The 19014-nt window shown below is 43.7% G+C and overlaps 1 protein-coding gene across 2 annotated transcripts in view; it reads right to left on the bottom strand.

The window, feature by feature from the left end:
- The window catches only part of KIRREL3 (kirre like nephrin family adhesion molecule 3), a 1115257-nt gene that overhangs the window by 502311 nt on the left and 593932 nt on the right, over nucleotides 1-19014 (bottom strand). For both annotated transcript variants that reach the window (XM_089537770.1, XM_089537771.1), the window contains exon 4: nucleotides 6045-6194. In XM_089537770.1, the coding sequence (XP_089393896.1) occupies nucleotides 6045-6194 (150 nt within the window). The remainder of the gene's footprint in view (nucleotides 1-6044; nucleotides 6195-19014) is intronic.

Here is a 19014-nt window from a genome sequence, read left to right as displayed (position 1 = left end):
TCTGTTTGGAGCACCACACAAAAGCAAGCAAACAACTCCCAGAATTCCATAGCAAAGAGCCAGACAAGAGTTAAAGCGGGGAGGGAAGCTCACAACCTGAAGGCACACATTACATGCACACACACAGGAGGAAATGGGATGACAGCAGAGGACTCTTCTTTTCTAACCGGTTTAAAGAGCTGCAATGGCTGCAGGGGCTCTCCCCTTGGTCCAGTCCCCTCCCTTTCCCTCCGCTTGAAGGGACCTCCGTGGAGCTCCCTTAAAGCCCAGGCTGCCAAGGAGGGGACTCTGCCCTTGGCCCATCAAGTTACATAAGTTTTATCCTATTTTCTTCAAACATATGCCAGCATATGAAGCCCCAGCGTTTTATAGGGGCTTGCCTTCCTTCCCTCCCAAGAGAATCCTCGGACTCCCTTCGGAGGGAAGACAAGATGGGAGGGGGGGATGCTTGCCTTCCTTTCCTCCCAAGAGAATCTTCGGAGGGAAGACTTCTCAGTGAGGCTGAGAAGCACTCTCCCAGCCAGAGTCCCTAGGCTTACTGAAATCCCCCACCTCCCTTCCCCATAGAAATCAATCCAAAAACTGAGTTTAAAAGGAGCAGAGGCAAGCCCTTTGGGTCTGCATCTGGGAGAGATTTTAAACTCCGTTTTTGGATTGATTTCTATGGGGAAAGAGGGGAGAGGGAGAGATGGCAGGACATCCCCATAGCCAAGCAAGCTCTGCCTCCTCAGATGAAGACCCATAGGGCTCTCTGCTCTTTAAGCTCCGTTTTTGGATTGATTTCTATGGGGAAAGAGGGGAGAGGGAGAGATGGCAGGACATCCCCATAGCCAAGCAAGCTCTGCCTCCTCAGATGAAGACCCATAGGGCTCTCTGCTCTTTAAGCTCCGTTTTTGGATTGATTTCTATGGGGAAAGAGGGGAGAGGGAGAGATGGCAGGACATCCCCATAGCCAAGCAAGCTCTGCCTCCTCAGATGAAGACCCATAGGGCTCTCTGCTCTTTAAGCTCCGTTTTTGGATTGATTCCTATGGGGAAGGGAGGTGAGGGATTTCAGTAAGCCAAGCCTCCCTTTTTCCTCTTTCCTGGGAGCAGCGCCTCTCCCGAGCCATCCAACCTCTGAGTGGCGACGTCATCAGAACACAGCCCACAAAACGTAATACAGCAAACCGTTCTGAGAACGGTTTCGCTGTGCGGTAAAATGCAGTTCTGATCACGTTCTGATCACGTTCTAGTTTACTAATGCAGTAATATCTGTTCCAGGAACATTCTCATCACGTGATGATAGGAACGTTCTCAGAACGCAGTGCGATAATCTCCTTGGTCTCAGGGCAAGGAAAGAAACATGAGGGTAAGAGTGTGTTTCCTTGGGGGAACAAAAAACCCTGGGTTCTGCTAGTACCACTGCTATCAGCTGTTTCAATGCAGCTGCTCTAGACTTTTCAGGTGCCTTCATAATGTATCACTGTGGAAAGTTAGGACTCACCAGAGGCACCATCATGCCAGCAGTCAGCTCCCTGGGCTCAGGGATGAATGAAGTCAAGTTATCAACCTCAGTTAAAAGCTCTGGGGGTGAGGGAGGAAGAAGGCAAGAAACCACCAAAGATGATAAGTCTGGACCTGAAAGGCAGGTAGCGGCTGCAAGATAGCAAAAGTGATGTAGACTCTTTGGGCCTGAGTCTGCAGGGGAACAGATGGTCGTTGTTCAGAAGCCCCACCCCTGGCATGCGAACTGTAAAAGGTTCGCCATCACTGCCCTATGAGGAACAACTTGGGCAGCTGGGGATGTTTAGCCTGGAGAAAAGAAGATTATGAGGTGATATGATAGCCCTGTTTAAATATTTGAAAGGATGTCATATTGAGGAGGGAGCAAATTTGTTTTCTGCTGCTCCAGAGAATAGGACCCGGAAGAATGGATGCAAACAGCAGGAAAAGAAATTCCACTTCAACATTCAGAGGAACTTCCTGAGAGTAAGGGCCGTCTGACAGTGGAACACACTTCTTTGAAAAGTGGTGGAGTTTCCTTCCTTGGAGGTCTTTAAACAGAGGCTGGATGGCCATCTGTCAGGGATGCTTTGGTTGAGAGTTCCTGAATGGCAGAATGGGATTGGACTGGATGGCTTTGTGGTCTCTTCCAACTCTATGATTCTAAACCTGCCATTCTAGCCTCTTCTTCTCTCCTGCGACCATTTATCTATGTACTGCCAAGATTTTCATCCTGAAACCACTTACCTGCATACCACAGAGGTTCATCTTGAAGCCACTTCCACTGATTTCTGATCTAAATGTCTATTCAAGAATTCCCTAAATTTAAAATTAAAGCTGTTCTCTCTATGTACATGGTCCTGTGCTTCCTTGAACAGGCATGCAAGTTTCATATAATCTTTTTTATTGAACCTGTACCCTCCACTGCAACCATGCTTAATAATATCACCAGAATCCATCCCATGTGGCAGCACCACGAACTGTCCCTGGGTCTCAGGATTTTGGCCCTAAAATCTCGAGGGCTGGGATACACTTGACTTGGAAACCCTAAGCTCCAGTCAATTGCTGACTGTTCTACATTCATGTTCAAATTATGGGCTACCCATAAGGACATGGCCACTCTGAGAAGAGAATCTTGGGCCAGAAAGGTCTTCAGTTTCATCAATACAGCTCTTCTGAGGTTATGAAGGACAAATTTCTTCCCCACATCTTGGCATAATTTCTTTGAATGGAGCTTAGCTTGTGCAATACTCTGAAGCAGCCTACAGTCTCTCTCTGATGCACAGATCACCCCCATGGGTACAATAAGAAGATGCCTTGCATCATTGCTCTGAGACACAGAGCAGTATTCCCATTTTATAGTAGACTTCTGAGGTTTGGGGAGTGCATCTATGGATGGATGGATGGATGGATGGATATATATATATATATATATATATATATATGTATGTATGTATATTTCTTATTGCTGGCAAGCTTACAGTGGATTTAAGGTCTGATTCAAACATCATGCAAACTGATATGATGTTCGAACAGATGGAGCCTGCTTTGTCTGTACACATGCACAGTGTGTGCCCATGCATGCGCAGCTCCTCTGATGAGGAAAAGTTTAACTCTTACAGTTACTGGGAATTCACCTTAATCCTAATTATCATACTGTCAAAAATTCCACATATGAAAAACTAGGACATGTGTGGCCAAGCAATATCTGAATGTTGTCAAGATGGCAAAAGTTGTAAAGCAGGGAGAAAAACAAGACCCAGGAGACTGCAAAAGTTTGCTTTTCCCTGAGGCTACTGGGAAGGACAAGCTTCTGCTCCTTCCTCCTCTGTTGCTTTTGCTGTGTTAAGTAAATACAAACATCTTTTGTACTTTGAACTCAGTGTGTACAAATGGAAGTAAGCCAAGGACAAAGGATGAAAACAGGAGAAGGCAGAAACTGGGACATTTTAAAAGTAGCTGGAAAAGTGTGCATTGTCCCAGTCAAACTGGTACAGTTGGGGCATATGAGTTATTGGCTCATAACCTTAAGAGTTTTTTTTGCATTTCCTATCAGCATTCTCATTCTGTTCCCATTTCCACATCAGGTTGACAAACTTTTTACGTTCATTATCCAGATTTATGTCTGACTTTCATAAATCCATTGTAGTTGTTTGCAAGCCATGACAATGGAGTTTATCAGATGCGAGTTTTTGGCGATTTTTCCTGCCTATCGCGCAATGTTAGCGTCACCAACATTGCGCAATAATGTGAAAGCGCGCTGTTCTTCCAGACGCCATTCATTTCTATGGGAGCCCATTGCACAACACTCCCGTAGTTTTAGCGTCGTTCCTCCCCTTTTTGTGCACTACGGGAAAAAAGGGAAGTTAGGCCTTTGTCTCCCGTTATCCTTGCGAATGTGTTGCGAAATGGTTTGGTGTGGTAGGCAGCAACGCAACACAATGCAAAAGTTACTGATTGCAAAGTTCCCATGATGCTGGGCTGCTTTTTCACCCCATTCCCTTCCGGTGGCCTTCCTTTTTCAGGACAACCCCGGGGGAGGGGGGGTTGCTCTGTCCTGCATGAACACCTAGGAGGCTGTGAATTTAAGGGATCCCAAAGGGTCATCCATTCCAGCCCCATTCCTCTGCCCTGCATGAACACCTAGGAGGCTGCAAATGTAAGGGACCCCAAAGGGTCATCCATTCCAGCCCCATTCTTCTGTCCTGCATGAACACCTAGGAGACTGCAAATTTAAGGGACCCCAAAGGGTCATCCATTCCAGCCCCATTCCTCTGCCCTGCATGAACACCTAGGAGGCTGCAAATGTAAGGGGCCCCTAGGGGTCATCCATTCCAGCCCCATTCTTCTGCCCCGCGTGAACTCCGAGGAGGCTAGGAATTGAAGGGGTCCCCAGGAGTCATCCATTCCAGCCCCATTCTTCTGCCCCGCATGAACTCCATGGAGGCTAGGAATTGAAGGGTCCCCTAGTGGTCATCCATTCCAGCCCCATTCTTCTGCCCCACATGAACTCCGCGGAGGCTAGGAATTGAAGGGTTCCCTAGGGGTCATCCATTCCTGCCCCATTCTTCTGCCCCACATGAACTCCGAGGAGGCTAGGAATTGAAGGGGCCCCTAGGGGTTATCCATTCCAGCCCCATTCTTCTGCCCCACATGAACTCTGAGGAGGCTAGGAATTGAAGGGGCCCCCAGGGGTCATCCATTCCAGCCCCATTCTTCTGCCCCGCATGAACTCCACGGAGGCTAAGAATTGAAGGGGCCCCCAGGGGTCATCCATTCCAGCCCCATTCTTCTGCCCCGCATGAAACAGGAAACTGGAAGGGGCTTCTCCCCTTTCCCCTCTCCCCCCCGGAAGCACAAAGGTCAGGATGCCACCAAAACCTCCAAGGAGCATGCGCAAATATGTTGATGCGAAATGTTCAAGACAAAATGAAGGTGCTGGTGTAGTAAAAAGTTCCGCTATGCATGGTTTCGCATCACGCAAATCGCAACTTTTGCGCAATTGTTGCACTAACATAACATTACGGGGAATGACGGAAAAGCAAGCAGTGTGGTAGAACATCGCGTTATAGGGTCATTGCGCAACGTTTGTTTCACTTCCTTAGCAGAATTGAGGGTCCAAAACCTCGTGTCTGATAAACTCCAATATCTGAGCAGAATAATCACAACTTGCAGGAGGCAGTCCTTTGTGGGTTTTGAAGCAACAGCTTAATGGAGGTCAAAGCCAAGGCAAAGGAGAGGTGAATAGAATAAATCTTTTGAACTTCAGGCCAGTGGTTTTAAAACAAGATGGTTTTAAAAAGTAACTAAAAGTACAGTAACTCTGATCTTAACTCATTATTTTGAGAGAGGGGAGGCTCAGGCAAATGCAGTTTGCCCCCTGCATCCACAGATTCTGCACCCACAGGTTCAACCATCCACAGCTTGAATGCAATTTTTAAAAAAATTCCAAAAAACAAACTTTGATTTTTCCATTTTATATAAGTGATATCATTTTACTATTCCATTGTATTTAATGGGACTTGAGCATCCACAGATTTTGGTATCCACAGGGGTTCCTGGAACCAAACCCCAGTAGATACTAAGGGCTCACAGTATTGTAGAAGTTAGTTTTCAAGCTATTGACAAAACCTTCACTTCAGAGGTGCCTAGTGGCATGAAAAAATTGGAGTCTGTTCTTCCTATGTCTTGCTAGCTACAGGTCACTCATTTCCCACCCCATGTACTCCCTTTGCTGTGCCCCTGTCTCTTAGAGTCAGCACAATATACTGGTTTCAGTGTTGGACTGGAACACTGGGAGGCCAGGGTTCAAATCCATGCTCAGCCATGGAAATCCACTGAGTGACCTTGGGCAAGGCACACTCTCTCAGCCTCAGAGGAAGACAAAATTATGAACAAACTGTGCCAAGAAAACCACATAATTAGGGTTGCCATAAGTAAAAAATGACTCGAGGGTACAGCAACAACATCATCAAAGTAATGGATGTTTACTTGTCAAGACCATGAGTTATAGCTCCCAACTGGAGCCAGTTGCAATGTTAGAAGGTCTTGGATACTTACTTGAGAGATCCCGGCCTACTCCAAGAGCAAGTCCATCTTTAATCCACAGCACGATTCCATTGTACTCTGGAATAGCACATAGCAAGGTCACAGGTTGCCCGGCGATCACTACTTGGTCCTGAGGCTGCTGTGTAAAAGAAGATGCTGGGCCTAGGGAAAGAGAAAAAGGGAGGCATAAACCCTGACATGCTGCAACCAGCAGTTTTATTTCTTTATTATTGATTAGTTTATTTTAAAAAACTTATATTGTGTGTTTCCTCCATAACTAGGACTCAAGTCAGGCTACATCAAGATGAAAATGCAAGCACAGATAGAAATGAAAGTTCTTCAAATAGCCTGGATTCAAGCAGTTTAGAATATTATAGATCATAACCAGCACTTCAAAACTGTGCCCAGAAATACATCGGTAGCCAGTAAAGCTGTAGCATAGCAATGTTTACATTTCCAATGCCCTATTCAGGTTTATCCCACACATTTTATGAAGCCTGATCTACTCCAGGGTCATCAACACATTTACACATAGTTCAGACTGGAGCAAACTGCTGATGTAAAAGAAATTTTTATGAATATGTTAAAGGTTAATGCATGCAGATGACAGCAGAGCAAACTCTATTCCTTGTCCCCATCTGCTCTAAGGGATTTTATGCCATGACAGGACAGACTCCAGAGAAGACCCATTCCTCAAGCGCATTGGGTACTCTTCCTTCTCCTAGGGCAAGAGTGGGAAAGTCCAGTTATTAATAATAATAATAGTTATTGTTTGTTATTATTATTATAGTTCCAAGGAAACATGGGAGAGACAGGCCACAGACAGATTCCTTGAAACTGTAAATAATAATAATAATAATAATAATAATAATAATAATAATGTTTATTTGTAATGCCCTTTCACAACCCTTGGCCTATTAGGAAAGCCTCTCCTGCCCTAGGGGAAAGGGATTTTTTGAAACTACCAGAATAAAGGCTCATCCTTTTTCTCGCCATCAATAAAGCCAGGGAGAAAGGAATGGGCAGGCTTATTCAGTTCCCATTTCACCATCATTGTTTGTTTATTTGTTCATTTATTCATCTCCAAACTTGAACCAGAGGTGGCTCACAAAAGATGGTAAAACAACAACAACAATAAAACCATATACTTTTAAAACACTACTTTAATAGAAGAAGGGAAAAAAAGTAAAATCCTTAACAACTAAGTTGAAAATATAAAACCATTAAAAATATAGAATCATAGAGTTGGAAGAGACCGCAAGGGCCATCCAGTCCAACCCCATTCAGCCATGCAGGAACTTTCCATCAAAGCATCCCCATCCAGCCTCTGTTTAAAGACCTACAAAGAAGGAGAATCCACCAAAATCTCAGAGGAAGGAGTGTGTTCTGCTGTCGAACAGCCCTTACTGTCAGGACGTTCCTCCTAATGTTGAGGTGGAATCTCTTTTCCTGGAGCTTGCATCCATTGTTCCGTGTCCTAATCTCTGGAGCAGCAGAAAACAAGCTTGTTCCCTCCTCAATATCAAAATATGACATCCCTTCAGATATTTAAACAGGGCTATGATATCACCTTTTAACCTTCTCCTCTCCAGGCTAAACATCCCCAGCTTCCTAAGGTGTTCCTCATAGGGCTTCATGGTTTCCAGACCCAAGCAAACAACCCAGTAAGAAGCTTTCCTGGGTGCTAGTATGAATCATAAGCTTGCTTGAAAAGAGAAGTTTGTGTCTGCTGGTGAAAGGAGAGCAGAAAAGGGCCCAGCCTAGCGTCCTGCAGAAGAGAATCCCAAACGGTTGGAGCAGCCACTAATAAGACAGAATAGGCTGGATCAGCTCCATCAGGGCTAGCCTGAAGAAAGAGGCTCCTCCCTCCTTAACTGTCATCTTTCGGCCTGTGAGGGAGAGAATAGGCTGGCCCACCTCCATCAGTGCTAGCCTGAAGAAAGAGGCTCCTCCCTCCATAACTGTCATCTTTCGGCCTATGAGGGAGAGAATAGGCTGGCCCAGCTCCATCAGGGCTAGCCTGAAGAAAGAGGCTCCTCTCTTCTTAACAGTCATCTTTTGTACTATGAGGGAGAGAATAGGCTGGCCCAGCTCCATCAGGGAGGGAGGAGCCTCTTTCTTCAGGCTAGCCCTGATGGAGCTGGGCCAGCCTATTCTCTCCCTCACAGGCCAAAAGATGACAGTTATGGAGGGAGGAGACTCTTTCTTTAGGCTAGCCCTGAAGAATCATAGAGTTGGAAGAGACCGCACGGGCCATCCAGTCCAACCCCCTGCCATGCCATTTGTCGGGAATGCTTTGATTTGGATTTCCTGCATGGCAGGGGGTTGGACTGGATGGCCCGTGCGGTCTCATCCAACTCTATAATTCTATGATTCTATGAAGAAAGAGGCTCCTCCCTCCTTAACTGTCATCTTTTGGCCTGTGAGGGAGAGAATAGGCTGGCCCAGTTCCATCAGGGATAGCCTGAAGAAAGAGGCTCCTCCCTCCATAACTGTCATCTTTCAGCCTGTGAAGGAGAGAATAGGCTGGCCCAGCTCCATCAGGGATAGCCTGAAGAAAGACGCTCTTCCCTACATACCTGTCATCTTTCGGCCTGTGAGGGAGAGAATAGGCTGGCCTGGGTCCATCAGGGCTAGCCTGAAGAAAGAGGCTCCTCCCTCCTTAACTGTCATCCTTCGGCCTATGAGGGAGAGAATAGGCTGGCCAGGCTTCATCAGGGCTAGCCCGAAGAAAGAGGCTCCTCCCTCCATAACTGTCATCTTTTGGCCTGTGAGGGAGAGAATAGGCTGGCCCAGCTCCATCAGGAGAGAGCAGGCTCTTTCTTCAGGCTAGCCCTGATGGAGCTGGGCAGAATCGTAGAATCATAGTTGGAAGAGACCGCACGGGCCATCCAGTCCAACCCCCTGCCATGCAGGAAATCCAAATCAAAGCATTCCCGACAGATGGCATGGCAGGGGGTTGGACTGGATGGCCCGTGCGGTCTCTTCCAACTCTATGATTCTTCAGGGCTAGCCTAAAGAAAGAGGCTCCTCCCTCCATAACTGTCATCTTTCGGCCTGTGAGGGAGAGAATAGGCTGGCCCGGCTCCATCAGGGCTCGCCTGAAGAAAGAGGCTCCTCCCTCCTTAACTGTCATCCTTCGGCCTATGAGGGAGAGAATAGGCTGGCCAGGCTCCATTAGGGCTAGACTGAAGAAAGAGGCTCCTCCCTCCTTAACTGTCATCTTTCGGCCTGTGAGGGAGAGAATAGGCTGGCCCAGCTCCATCAGCTAGCCTGAAGATAGAGCGCCCTCCCTCCATAACTGTCATCTTTCGGCCTGTAAGGGAGTGACCAGGCAGGCCCAGCTCCAGCAGGGCTAGCCTGAAGAAGAAGAGCTCTCCCTCCCGTCCATCTGCCTTAGTCCAGGCCTCAGAGGGAGAGAAGAATGCTGGACCTAATCCCTCCCCCCCTCACCATTCTCTTCTCTTTTTGTGTTGTGTCTTTTTAGACTGTAAGCCTGAGGGCAGGAAACCATCTATTATCCCCTCTGTTGTAAGCCGCCCAGATTCCCAGTGATTGGGCGGCATATAAATAAATCATATTATTATTATTATTATTATTATTATTATTATTATTACATTTATTTGGATAGGTAGAAATTGAAATACCGTCAGGTTTCTAGTGAGATTTAGAACTGCAAATTGATCTAAACTCAGCTCTTTGTGCACTGTCTGTTCGAAATTACAATGGTGTTTTTGCAAAGTTACAAAGGGATTATTTTTGCTCCATGCATATATATTTTTCACTCTTTCTCTTCCCACATTCACATTAACTAACACCACTGTTGTGTAATTTTGGTCTACTTGTAATAATTGTATGTTTTGCTTTAGATTTATGCAATAAAATGGTCAGACCTTCTGTCTTCCTTTTTGTTTCTGATGGTGCATGTTTGAACTAGCTGCACTGCTATTATTATCATATATGCAATTTCTGCAGAATGGAACCTCGCTTCTTCAGTTTCATTTCTTTATTCAATGATGGAAGGCAAGAATGCCCTATACCAACGTCACATAAGTACAAATGTGTACGAGTAGTATTCTCATTACCCTCCATGAGTAAAGGATGAAGGTATAAGGCTTTCTCTATCTGTAGAGGCTGTTCCTGAAACCTAATACCCTGAATATGAGTCGAAGATCTCTGTTTCAAGCTGAACCAGCAAAATGGGAAACAGCAACCACTGAATTTGTTAATGTATTTATTCAGTGTATTTCACCATGGGCACAGTACTCAAGGTGGCTTATAACTAACTAAAACAAAATATAAGTAACATCTTATGAATATAACATTTAAAAATAATTAAATAAACAATTCTATTAAAAGGACCAACTGAAAATGGTTTTTAATCACATTTAAAACATAGTAGCAAAGATAAAAGCAAAGCACATCCTGTTAAAAGACCCTTCTATCACAATGAATTAAGTATATGATATGCTTGAATATAATGTTTACATGATATGCTGGAATATAAATGTTTCTAACTGGATGTAAGGTACTTATGTAACCATTTTATTTTTTTATGCTGGCTGCATGCCGTAATAACTTTCATTCATTCAATGAGTTAATAAGAGCCAAAAGCCTGCCGGTAAAAATGGTCTTTAGCTGCCAGTGGAAAGAGATGGCAAGTGAACCTTTTCTGGGAGGGAGTTCACCAGAACTTCACCCAGATAACTATGCTGTCATTTTGATCCAAGTAAAATGGATCCAATGCTATGGACTCCTGCTCTTTAGTGTGTGCACATGGAGGTTAAATCCTAGTTAGAAGACAGCCATTGAATCAGTTGGGCTTTCCTATGTTGATTCACAACTACTCTGACTGGGACTGATCAATAGGATTTCAGCCGATGTGTTTGTGCACCCTTTCATGATGAGCGCCTGTACTTCAAAATTGCAACTGCCCAATACTTGTAGCTTTTCCTCTTGAATCTGTTCACATTACAGAATGATGGTACTATTATTCCACTTTAACAGCCCTGACTCGGTCATATGGAATCCTGAACTGGCACGTTAGGGAGAGGCATTTTGTCAGGACCCTGTTGAAAACAGGTCTGAGAAAATGACATGGATGTGGCCACTAGGTAGAGCTGTAGCGGATGTTATTACAGTTCTACTGACATAGAATCATAGAGTTGGAAGAGATCCCAGGGCCCTGATCCAGTCCAACCCCATTCTGCCATGTAGGAACTCTCAATCAAAGCATCCCCATTGACAGATGGCCATTCAGCCTCTGCTTAAAGACCTCCAAAGAAGGAGACTCCACTGCAGTCTGCATTTTGAAATAGTGCATTGTGGGAAGGCGGATGCAACTGTCACTTCTTTTTCTGAGAGAGAATGTGGGTTAAACAGTTGGCGTAACTGCCTCAAAGGTTGTTGTTATGGCTGGTTGGTTGCCAAAGTAACTTATTTGAGAGTATTCAAGACGGATGTCTGATACTCTGTGTAATCTTTGTAAATAGTTTTGTCACAAAGATTAAAGAACCCTCATTTGAGAGAAACCTCGCTGTTGAGATTCATTCCTGTGTGAGAGAGGAAGTTTGCTACGCAACTCAGATTCTTCACAGACCTCCTTCTGGGCGTCTTGTCTGCGTACGGAAACTCTGCTTGTGTTCGCTTCAACAAGGGTTGTGAACCCAGCACACACCTTGACACATTTAGGCTGCATCCACACTGGAGAAATAATCTGGTTTGGCCCCGCTCAACTGCCCTGGCTCAAGGCTATGGAATTCTGGGAGTTGGAGTTTGTTGTGGGTCCAGAGCAGAGAACAAACTCCAACTCACAGAATTCCGTAGCCTTGAGCCAGAAAAAAAGTTAAAGTGGAGCCAAACCGGGTTATTTCTCCAGTGTGGATGCAGCCTTAGGCTTCTCAGCCAAAGCACTCCAGTGCCTCACCAAACTAAAAACCCATTGATTCCATGGGATATAATATAATAATAATAACATATTTATTTGTGTTTCCCTGCCTCTCCCAATTGGATCGAAGTGGGGTTACAGACTAAAAAATCACCATACATATAATTAAAATTCTCTAACCAGTGTAACAATTAGATCCAGCATATTAATTAATGGTTAAAAGATAACCATACAATACACAATACAATATAAAATACAGTACAATCGGCAAATAAGCAGCATCTCATTCCGGGCCATGTCAGTCATTATCTTATCACATTCTGGGTATGCTTGGCGGAATAGTTCGGTTTTCACTGCCTTCCTGAATATCGCTAATGAAGGTGCCAATCAGATGTCTTCAGGAAGGCTGTTCCACAATCTAGAAGCCCTTATTGAGAAGGCTCTTTGTGAAGTGGAAACATATTTGGGATTCATAGTTTCCAATAAATTCTTGCCTGATGTTCTAAGGGTTCTAAGGGTGCGGGGCGGATTGTATAGGGAGAGGCGGTCCCGCAAGTAACTTGGACCCGAGCCATATAGGGTCTTATAGGTCATAACCAACACCTTGTATTGTGCCCGGAAGCTGTTTGGGAGCCAGTGAAGATCTTTCAAAATAGGTGTTATATGGTCAAACCTTGAAGAACGGGTGACCAGTCTGGCTGCCATATTTTGTACTAGTTGAAGCTTCCGAACTTGATACAAGGGTAGCCCCAAGTAGAGCACATTACAGAAGTCTAGATGAGAGGTTAGCAGTGTGTGTACCACTGTTTCAAGGTCCCTTCAGTCCAGGAAGGGTCGCAATCAGCGTATCAACTGAAGTTGATAGCAAGCACTTCTGGCCGTCGCATCTACTTGAGATGTCAACTGCAGAGACGAATCCAGAAGTACTCCTAGACTGTGAACTTTGTCCTTCAGGGGAAGTGTGACCCCATCAAGGACGGGTGGACAAATGTTCTTCCTTAGACCTTAGGGACCTATCACTAGTACTTCCATTTTCTCTGGATTCAGTCTGAGTTTGTTTTCCCTCATCCAGCCCATTACCGCCTTCAAGCAGGCATTCAGAGGAGAGATACCGTCCTTAGACACTGCGTCAGTCGGAGACATAGAGAACCATATTTGAGTGTCATCAGCATACTGGTAACACCTCGCCCCATATCTCTGGAGGATTTCTCCCAGCGGTTTCATGTAAATGTTAAACAGCATGGGGGACAAAATAGCTCCTTAGGGACACCAGATGTCAGTTCCCTCTTAGAGAGCAAGTGTCCCCCAGCTTCACCATCTGGAATCTACCCAAGAGGTAGGAATGGAACCACTGAAGCACAGTGCCTCTGATTCCTTGCTCTCTCAGGCATTCCAGAAGGATACCGTGGTCGACGGTATCGAAAGCCGCTGAGAAGTCCAAGAGCACCAACAAGGTCACACTTCCCCTGTCGGCGCTCAGATGGAGATCATCAACTAAGGCGACCATGGCTGTCTCAACTCCGTAGCCTGCTCTGAAGCCAGTTTGAAATGGGTCCAGATAATCGGTATCATCTAAGACAGATTGGAGTTGGGAGGCAACTGCCCTCTCGATCACCTTGCCCAAAAATGGTAACAACGAAACTGGTCTGTATTTATTTCTTACCAGTGGGTCCAGAGAGGGTTTTTTCAGCAGTGGTCTAACCACTGCTAGTTTTAATTTAGATGGAAATTTTCCCTTTCGGAAGGATGCATTGATTATGAATTGTAACAGTGTAGTTACTATTACATCTCCTCCCTGAGCAGTCAACCAGGAAGGGCAGGGATCGAAAGCGCACGTTGTCTTCCTTACACTTCCAAGGAGCTTGTCCACTTCATCGGTATTTACGATGGAACCATGGCAGTTAAAGTGGAACAATAGTGCTATAAGTGTGAGTACAAATGGGCCCAAAGTGTTCTAGCCACTGATGATAGCATGCCTACAATGGGACTATACATATTTTTAAAAAGATACAAAAGATCCAACAAATCAAATTACTGGATGACATTTTCCCACTAATAATAATCCTGATAAATATACTACAGTGGGGACACTGGACTTTATCACACGGGAAGAATTTCTCTTAATTTCAAATGAAAAGAAAGTGGGGCCAGAACACATTCACGTGAATTTGCTAGTTCAGCGACTTTACATGAATTCGAATTGTGTTTGAACTGGCTTCCCATTGCCTGAAAAAAGCTTGCCATTGCTCAAAATTGCGTGTGATCACCTCTCACACAATAAGGTGAAACCCCATGATTGCGTTCGGATTGCCATTGGATTATACTTCCAATTTCCCTTGTCTGATAAACTCCATTGAGAACAGGAGGCTGATGGAGTGTACTTAATCTCCTGTTTTAGCCAGACCACAAGATGCAGCATGTTTTTCCCCACTGTGATTACAATCATAACATTCATGTACACCTAATATACCTAAAATTTCCACTGAACTTTTCTTCCAAAGTTTAAAGAAATGCCTAAACTACGGAGAACCTATGAATGCCACTAATTCCAATGGGGCGATTTACCACTGCTTTGTTGAGCACTAAATATGGCACCGGAAAGCAGCCTTGGCTTTGATGTAAAAGAAGATTAGGGCTCTGTTAAGATGTTAAAGTTTCTTTTGAAACCCACTCAGCTAGTTTTGATTTAAGAGGAAAAAAGGCATTGGTGATGCGGGAAAAGAATTACAATTTTCAGCTTAAAAATGAGGGGGAAATTCACAGGATATAAACCCTGTTCATAAATAATTTGCCATTGAACGAACAAAAACTCAGCATGAGCCTAGTCCTCCTTGAGGAAGAGCCATGCAGCTGAAGTAGAAGGGGAAAGGCAACAATTATAAAAACCAGACTTAAAAGCAAACAGAACATATCCTTTGAGCACCATCAGTTGGCATTTGCTGTGATTTCAGCAGACTAATGAGGCCTCACCCTCTTTGGTGGCATCACCAGGGGGCAAGTAAAACGACACATATTTTACCATGTGCCAGCTTATAGGCGCTGCGGCTGCTGGGATAATATGCATGAGGGATGTGGTAAGTGGCTCATTAAGCAACTTGACAGCATCCCTTTGTACCCATAGATGAATACAAAAACTGTTCAATTATCACAAAGAGAGCCACCCCTACTGTCTAGTATGAGACGTTCCTGATTGTCTCTCTACTCCGGGCATTGGCCCTCATTTCTCTCAGCAGAAAGCCCACTGGAGAACCCATTGTGGAATAAAAGTTACTAAGAAGACCAATTTACTGCCACGGCTTAAGCAATAATTTTCCCATTCTCAACAATTTCAAAATGAAAACTTACTGGCATTTGAAGGTGCTGCAGCTGAAACAAAATGGCAAACCAGCAAAATTAAAAATGACCTGAATAGACTAGAAAGCTGGGGCAAAGATAACAAAATGAATTTCAACACAGAGAAATTTAAGGTACTGCACTTAGGGAAGAAATATAAAATGCACAGAAATAGGATTATGGGGGACACCTGGCTGAATGAAACTACGTGTGGAAGGGATCTTGGAGTCCAAGTAGACCACAAGTTGAACATGAGTCAACAGTTGTGATGCAGCAGTGAAAAAGGCCAATGCGATTTTAGGCTGCATCAATAGAAGTATAGTGTCTAGATCAAGGGAAGTAATAGTGCCATTCTATTTTGCTTTGGTCAGGCCTCACCTGGAAAATTGTGTCCAGTTCTGGGCAAAACAATTTAAAAATGATGTTGAAAAACTGGAGCCATGTGTCCAAAGGAGGGTGACTAAAATGATGAAGGGCCTGGAAACCATGTCTTATGAGAAGAGACTTAGGGAAATGGGTATGTTTAGCCAACTGGTTAAGAGGTGATATAGCCCTGTTTAACTATTTGAATGGATGCCATATTGAGGAGGGAGCAAGCTTGTTTTCTGCTGTTCCAGAGAACAGGATCTGGAACAATGGATGCAAGCTCCAGGAAAAGAGATTCCACCTCAACATTCAGAGGAACTTCCTGACAGTAAGGGTTGTTCGACAGAGGAACACACTCCTTCCTCAGAGTATAATGGAGTCTTCTTCTATGGAGGTCTTTAAGCAGGCCTTTCACCATTTTAGTTGCCCTCCTTTGGACACGCTCCAGTTTCTCAACATCCTTTTTAAATTGAGGTTCCCAGAACTGGATGCAATATTCCAGGTGAGATCTGACTAGAGCAGAATAGAGTGGCACTATTACTTCTCTTGATCTAGACACTATACTTTTATTGATTGGCGAAGGGTGCCAGGCAGTAGAATTTGGGGAGGGGGAGTATATTCTACTTAGCCCCAGGCAGAAAAATATCTCTGGACAGCCTTGCTCATAATCTGTACACTATCCTTGACCTTTTTCATTGTCCCACTGCTCTGGACCTCAGTTTCTTTTAATGGAAAAAGAAAGACAAATATACATTTTATATTTGTATGTATACAACTATACATTGTCTATACCGTAATCATTTGCTTGTACATGGCTTTATGATATTCAGCTTTATTGTACTACCTATAGGTCTTTATTGTTGCATATCCATTATGTTTCCACAATATTATTTACTTTCCTATTAATTTGTATATAATTTTGAGGGGAAAATTGTTAAGAGGGTTATTGGAAATGAGTATCTGTTTGGATGGGTTATCAGTGGAATAGTTCAGAACCCGCATTTAACCAGGCTAATGGCCAATTTTCAGGTGGAGGCAACAAGATTATGGCTTAAATTTTAATTACGATCCTGAAGTTTTATTGTAAATGTATGTTGTTGTTGTATGCCTAATAAAGGTTGAATGACTGGTTGACTGACTGACTTTCCTATTAATCCTTTTTGGACTGTTTCTTTGGAGTCCCCATTCCTTTTTTTTCCTGTTGGTGTTTTACCTTCCTAGGTTTTGTGTTGTTTGAATTCCCATGATAATGCCAACCTAGCGGGAGGATTCTGGAAGTTTGGGTGAAGCCCCAAAAGTAATTGTAAACTCTGGATTACAGTGTGTCCTTTTGTGAGTCTGGACCAGAATAATTTAGGCTCATCACCAAGAGCCTTAATGTGGATGAAATAACAGATAAAACATCTTCCACATACCAGCAACCTTTTCTGACAGGCGAGCATGATCAGCATCTACCCACCGTGAGTAAGTAAAACCCCTTAGAAGCAACCCATGCCAGTCACAGGACAAGGTCTACTTCATAGAAAGTATCTGGAGCCCTCCTTCCTCAGCCGAGAACTACATGAGTGAGGAGTCCAAACAGTCCTTGAAATTGTGAATTGTCAAACAGAGAAATGATTATGGAAATGAACAACCTTTCATCCATGTGTGAACGTTGCTCCCAATGTGGCCACTCTGCTGCTGACTTTTCTGTCCTTGTCCTTAAAGGAAACATGTTTAACACCCTTCAAGAGACATGACTGGAAACTGAAATATTTAGAAACCTTGGCTTCTTGGAACGCCACATGAGCCCAGAGACTAATGCTGCACAAATGCTTTTTATTCCATCTGGCCTTCAAGTTGTGCTTAATTGGGATATTGAACTTTTAACTCTCTGCTTTCTCTGGTTTTTTGATCTGTCCCTTTCATACAGCTGAATATTGTTTCTGTGATTTGATGGGTTTGGGCTGTATTTTAACACCTGTAGCAAGAACTTTGTTAAGGTTGAAACACAGTCTAAAAATTCTTTAATTAAACTGATGAAAGAATTGTTTATTAAATCATTGCCCCAATTGTCCGATGTGCTTTATTATACATTGATGGTTAAAGGGTGTTTCCAAAGTACATACAGTGAGAAGAACTCCTTTAATATATGTATAAAGGTTTCAATAGCTGCCATTAGGATTGTAACAACATATTTCCACCATAGCAAGCATAGTTAGCAGTGAAGGATGATGGGAGATGTAGTTCACTGCATCTGGAAGGCCACAGTTGCTCACTCTGGTCAAAAAAGTCCAAAGTGGAGCAATGTTTAAAAATATTGTTCATGTAGTGCTCCACAAAGAAAGCTAGTGTGGTGTAGTGGACTATGACTCTGGAGACCAGGGTTTGAATCCTGGCTTGGCCATGGAAACCCACTGGGTGACCTTGGACAAGACACACTCTCTCAGCCTCAGAGGATGGCATTGGCAAACCTCCTCTGAAAAAACTTGCCAGGAAACCCCATGATAGCTATAAGTAAGAAACAACTTGAAGGCACAGAACAACAACAAAGTGCTTAACAGAGGTCCATCTGTGTTATTATTATTATTATTATTATTATTATTACGTTTTATTTATATAGTGCTGTAGATTTGCACTCTTGTTAAAGATCTGTTTCTCATCTTTATGACTTGCAGGAGTTCATCCCTCAGGATGTACTATTACTTTCATTTCATTAATCTGCTAAATGTTATTATTTTTATCGAAGTCACTAATATTTCATTTAAATAATTACATGCCTATTGTAAAATGTATTTTCCTTCAAATATAACATATGGCTCTTCAAATGATGTTATAACACAACTCACATTATTTCCAACCACTATAGCCAGTGAGGAGAGATGATGGCAGATGTAGCCCAACTATACTGGGAGTGCCACAAACCTTATGCCCATGCCTAAATACCCCATTTAAAATTCATTTTAGTTCCTCTTAAGCCAAGAACTTTATTGATACTGTACTTTATCAACTCTATAAAAATCAGAGGAAAACTAAGTTCTTGTCTACACCTTAGTCCAAGATTGCATCCTTATATATAGTAAGTTTTTAAGGTCAAGCAACTTGTTGGAGGAGCAAAGAAATGCATTGTTAGGTGCTACATTAGGAAATCAAATCAGGAATGTCCCCTTATCTACTTGAAAATCATTCCTAGGTACGTTGCTGAAGATCTTGAGAAGCTGACTTCCACATGCAATACTTTCATAGAATCATTGAGTTGGAAGAGACCGCAAGGGCCATCCATACAAGCCCCCTGCCATGCAGGAACTCTCAATCAAAACATCCCGGAAGATGGCCATCCAGCTTCTGTTTAAAGACCTCCAAGGAAGGAGACTCCACCATTTTCCAAAGGAATATGTTCTGCTGTCAGCCCTTACT

This window comes from Sceloporus occidentalis, unplaced genomic scaffold (assembly GCF_023333645.1).
Source record: "Sceloporus occidentalis isolate IW3139 unplaced genomic scaffold, rSceOcc1.0.p SCAF_9, whole genome shotgun sequence".
NCBI lineage: Eukaryota > Metazoa > Chordata > Lepidosauria > Squamata > Phrynosomatidae > Sceloporus > Sceloporus occidentalis.
The sequence above is the reverse complement of the archived record's forward strand: the minus strand, read 5'-3'. Positions and strand labels throughout refer to the sequence as shown.